General features: G+C 34.5%; 1 protein-coding gene across 5 annotated transcripts in view; it reads left to right on the top strand.

Moving 5' to 3' along the window:
• Window positions 1–5,488, top strand: part of LOC106457657 (kelch domain-containing protein 3-like) — a 77,523-nt gene that overhangs the window by 34,349 nt on the left and 37,686 nt on the right. The window contains exon 1 of one of the 5 annotated variants that reach the window (XM_022383659.1): window positions 1,822–2,050. The exons of 3 other annotated variants lie outside the window; for them this stretch is intronic. In XM_022383659.1, coding sequence (XP_022239367.1) covers window positions 1,895–2,050 — 156 coding nt within the window. In that variant the 5' untranslated portion in view covers window positions 1,822–1,894. Of the gene's footprint in view, window positions 1–1,821; window positions 2,051–5,488 lie in introns of those variants that run through there. One more of the 5 variants, XM_013917095.2, reaches the window with a different exon arrangement.

The raw sequence follows: 5,488 nt of genomic DNA, 5'->3' as shown, positions 1-5,488 counted from the left end.
TTTTTTTTTTTTTTTTGCATTTAATGTAACAGTGCTTAGAAAATGTTGCAGAAAATAAGCGTTCAACAGAGATAAAAATCGCATTATGTCCAATTTGTGGAGACATTTAGTATCTGCTAACAATCAATACATTAAATTTACAACCAAATCATTATCCAAAAAAAGATATTAACAACAAAGTAATTAAGGACTTTATAATAATAATTAATTTTGAAATAACTTAACCCACAAGATTGGACTGGAGATTGGAAAAATTGTTCGTAATCTTGAATATGATTTTTGTAACAGTGTTCGCTTATTGTACCTGCATGTATTTACAATTTCATAGTCATTATTTTATGATGATGAAATGTGAAACATCATTGTTGGGTGTCTCTGTTATTTGTTATCTAGCTTTCGACCATTATAACGTTAATAAAACCTCGTCTTCCTCTTTATTCGACCTTAATTCCATCTAGTTTTGGGATTGGCGCTCGGATATTTTATATTAGCCAATGTTTTTTATATTCGGGTGGCTGATCCTGACAGCAATCCTAAAAAGCGAGAATATTTGCTGATGGTGATTTGAACCCGCGATCCTCAGATTACGACTCCTCTAATTATCAGGCTATGCCAGGCCTGCCTGTAATCTAGTAAATGTCATTGGCTGCTACATTCATGTCTTAGTTTATATTTACCTGCTCATCCTGACAAAATTAATGAATATCTGTGTACTGTTAAAATATTTGTGTGTTGTATATACTTGTACGGTTCATATATAATTTTCATGTTGGCACAGTAACAAAATCTGTATGTATTCCCTATAGCTCTGACTTGCATAGATCCGGGTTTCGATTTTCCGTGGTTGACAGAGTACAGATAACTCACTTTGCAGTAAGAAACAACCATAACAATGTGATAGCCAGGTGAACAATGCTTTTCGTTAGAATACATAAAGACGATTGTGTATCGGGCAGTACGTTATACGTTGACAACTGCCATTCGTCAGTATGTAGCCATGATACATGTTGAACAGCACCCATCGCTAACTGTTGTGCTGCTGTGATCAAATTGTGGGATTTAATACACCAGGCCTCAGAGTGCGAAGCGCGATTTGGGGTAAAGGGTTGCGAACCATATTCTATCAGTTCAATATTAGAGATAACTAGCTTAGATGGTCGTCGTGTTGGTTTGCGTGAATATCTGTAACAAACAAAAACCATTTCGTTAATGATATTAATTTACCAGGTGTTACTAGATACTGCATAAAGCTGTTTATATATTTTTCCTACATATTGTGTACATTTCCAACTATAATTTATTGGCATACCTCTGTCTGATCATAACAATAACAAAGGTTATTTATTAGGCTAACATTCTGTAACATAACTTAGTTTAAATCCTCGTAAACAGCTGAATTGCCTAGCTTTAATTCTTAGGTTATTAAAAAACAAAATATTGCGACCTATAATTTGGAACGTGAGTGCGTTATAATAGTGACATTCATATCCCACTATTCGATTAGAGAGCCCACATGTAGGTTATGTTTGGTGTTTACTAGCTACCTATTTCTAATCTATCACTTGAAAATTAGGGACGGCTAGTACAAATAGCTCTTGAGTATGTTTGCTTGAAATTCAACAACATAATAGCCGCTGTCGTTACCTCACATAACCGTCAATTTCAGAATTGGGTTTCAAGGTTATGAGTCCAGGCCACGAAAATTTTGAGATCGTATCGTGTATTTAGGACTCGTGGCACTGTTTACAGAACCAAAACCAGAATCGAACGCACGGAGTTGTTGAACTTGGTGCTAGGGGAAACCCAGTTTCGGTTTTGGTTTATATCGCATGCTGATATTGTCTTTGAAGTGCGTGAAACGAAAACGTCAATAAATGTTAGTGTTTAGATAAAAATGCCTTTAACGCTTAAGTTTACACTGATTTCCTCACTAGAAGCTCTTCAGTATTTGTATGGTTATTGTGTGCAGCTGTATAAGGGAGAAAATCTGCAGGTTCCGGTAAGGACTCGTTCAAAAGTATGGAACAAACAAGCGAAAAATATTCAGAAAGTAAGTATAGACTGACGCGTTTTTGTGTGTGTGGGAAAAGGAAACGATAAACAGTTAAAATGTTTAACTATTAATTACGCATCCAGTGGTTACTAGATGTTTCAGTATTCAAGTCATGAAAAACCAATAAAAATATAACTGTAAAAAGTAAAAAAGAAATTCGCATTTTGTTCAGTCGAACAAGCTTCAAAATAACAAGTGCACATTCGTTACTGTTATATTTTTATAAAGGTATGTTTAGGTCCGCCGACTAGGGGGGGGGGGAGCAACTGCCCAGAATACTGGGCGAATGAAACCTGGTTATGCCGTAAAGCCCGCAAAGCATCTTTAGGCTATATCTTCATTTAATGATAAAAAACCCATAGTTTTTGGCTTTTCTTTGCATATAGACGCTTGATACATTAAGAACGATTGAAATAATAATTTGAGTAATAATTAATATGTATTTGTTACTTTATAGATTTAATAGATATTTCTTGTTACTTAACGTTTTTACGCTTATACTGTGAGGTAAGAATGGCTGCTGCTATGATTTTGACTGGTTTATGAGCTCGTTGCCGGGATGGTTGCCCCGGTGCTCCGTGTTGGCTCTCGACGTTCCTGGGTATGTTAATTATCAATCTCTATAGCAGCCGATAAATTTCTGAAGATTAACTAGATTGTCCAGTGGTTGTAATCGTTATCTTTTGCTTGTTGATCAATCAGAAAGAAAGCTCAATCCAACACTTGTCTAAAAGTAAAAGTAAGTGGTTGTCTTCTAAAATCCACCTACTTATCGAAATCATCAGTAAAGATCCCCATTCCATGATTGTGATTGTTTTAAAAGTATTTTGTCACGTAAATAAGCCAAACAATATATTTTGCTTAATAATGCCTAATAAAAAAAACAATCTTGCATTTCCAGTTGTAATAAAAACCAATGGTGAAATTCTACCGGTACTCACCCGAACTTATTTTTTAAGGCGGTACTAGTACCGGTAATTATTTGAGCTGCTTTGTCGTTTTTTGTATGTTTACACGTATATTGTTTTTTTTCCTTTTTTAAAAACAGTTCCACTTCACCCAACTGAGTACCTCTACTTTTATTTGAGAATTTCACCCCTTACAAAAACTGACATAAAAATATAAATAATAATATTTATTCTTTTCTGACAGGGTGTTTTACTATGAGACAAATAGTTTACCAATTTTTTGTTTTACCTTTATATGCAACTCTATTGAAGTAACTGTTCAGATTGGGGAAAAAATGGGAATTATTATCGTAAGAGTTATTTGTCTTATAGTAGGCAGGAAGATGCACGTAACAGCCTCACTGTTTGTGCTCTCGAAAAATGAGGAGCTAATGAAACGATTTCACAGGTCAGGATAACTGGTGTAGCTATATTAAATTAAATTAGAAATACTGGTACTGAGTATATCTCCCCCAATCCATGACGTAAGTAAGAAAGTGAAATTACTGTAATTTATATGTTTGAAGTTGTCAAAAACTATACCGACACTGAATGTTAGTTACAACTTGTTTATTAAAAAGGATAACGTTACTTAAGTTAAACAACACTATGTATAACACAAGGGGACACAGATAAACAGATTCTATCTCCAGTATTTAAAGCAAAATAATATTACATCATTCCTAAGTAAGTAACTGAAATTCATTGCAATAATAACAGTACTTTAATAAAAACAACAACATGAAAATTAAATGAGTAAAAACAAAATACTCTGCATATTTAAAAATCTGCAACTTAAACGAAGACTGCATGTTTTTCAGTGTTGGCGAAAGTTGTTTAATGTACAGGGCTTATTTGTTCAGTAATTCCAGATTAGTGTTGGTTTGCAAAGGATGTTGAAATTTTATAGGGTAAGTTCATGTCTTGTTTCTTTACTATGTTGGCGTATTGAGGAAATACAGAGGTTACTCAACTTTTACTTACTTAGGAACGGTGTAATTCCACTTTATTTTAAATGGTGAAGATGGAATATGTTGAATTCCGAAACGTTTATCTGTGTCCCCTTGTGTTATAAATAAATGTTGTTTATCTTAAGTGTTATCCTTTTTATTGTGAAACTTCGTTTTCCTCCGAACACATCAATTATTTATTAAAATTTTGCAAATCTGGAATACACTTCTAAATGTATGCTCAGGTAGTCATTATCCAAAAATATAACTCTTATTTCTTAAAATAAAATCTTCATTTGTGGAATATGAGAAATAATTTGAAGGAACCTCAAGTTGCACCGTTTTACTCGAAAATAATTGTGTGTGTAAAGTTTAACCCGTAAAGTTGAGTTTAGCTACGAGCAAAGCCAGTCTTAAGGCAAGCAAGGCCCATACTGGGCCCCTCGTTTTATATAGTGTATAGATATTGTTATGAGTGATTCTTAAAGAAGTTGCACAGCCATGTGGTTGACCTAGTAACGAACGTGTCGTGTCTTTCTGTTGTACAGTTTACGTTGTTTTCTTTTATTGCCGAGTACTGTCAATTTTGTTTTGCCTAGGGGCCTTGTAGTGGCTAAGACTGGTTCTGGCCATGGGAAAATGTTTATATATTTTTTAAATTTATAAAGAGAGCTTCGATGCTTTTGTAATCAGTGTTATAGTTTATATGAATTTTTCGTATTTTTATACCCGTTGTCAGTATTGTAGGATATATTGTTCGTTATGTTCCCTATGTATTATTATTGGGCTGGATTTGATTCTTAAAACGCGTTTGCTCTTGTTCCACGTGGACTGGCATGATCTCGTAGTTACCATACTGGACTGTGAACTAGAGGTTCCATGGTTCGCGTCCGGTGACCTCAGAATCGCTCTTGCATTTTTGGGCCGTGTGTGTGTATGATAAGTGTTGGTCAAATCTCGATCTTAGTCACGAATACTCATAAATGTTACTGTAAACGTTTAATCATGTTATTATTAATAAGGACAGATTTGTTTCGGTGCAGACAAAAAAATAAACAAGAGAAAATCCTCATAAGCCGCGGCACTTGAAATTCTTTTAGGCGGGATCAGAGTAAATTAATCTGTGAGACCTTTTTTTTTTCCTTTTTCATTAGTATATTTTTGTGCGCCAGCAATACCAAGCGTGGGGAACGTGTATACCCGATTCGATTTTATTACTCATCAGTATATTTACTGGCCTACCCTCAAATTAAAATTCTTTTAGGCAGGTTTAGAGTAAATTAATCAATGAGACATTGGGCGTGATCAAATACACCAATCAAAAGGGTTTGACCTCTTGAGTCGAAAACTGTAACTAGATCTCAAATCGGTCAAGAGATTACGGAGATATAACCTAAAAGTTTGAATTTCGATGACGAGGAACCCACTTTGAGACTAATAATGGCTGGAGACGGCTTGAATGGGTAATGAAGAAAAACTTTAATATAAGTTTAACATAACATCACATGTACAACGTTTCGACAAGGTTTTGTCATCAT

The sequence above is a fragment of the Limulus polyphemus genome, unplaced genomic scaffold (assembly GCF_000517525.1).
Source record: "Limulus polyphemus unplaced genomic scaffold, Limulus_polyphemus-2.1.2 Scaffold357, whole genome shotgun sequence".
Classification (NCBI taxonomy): domain Eukaryota; kingdom Metazoa; phylum Arthropoda; class Merostomata; order Xiphosura; family Limulidae; genus Limulus; species Limulus polyphemus.
The sequence above is the reverse complement of the archived record's forward strand: the minus strand, read 5'-3'. Positions and strand labels throughout refer to the sequence as shown.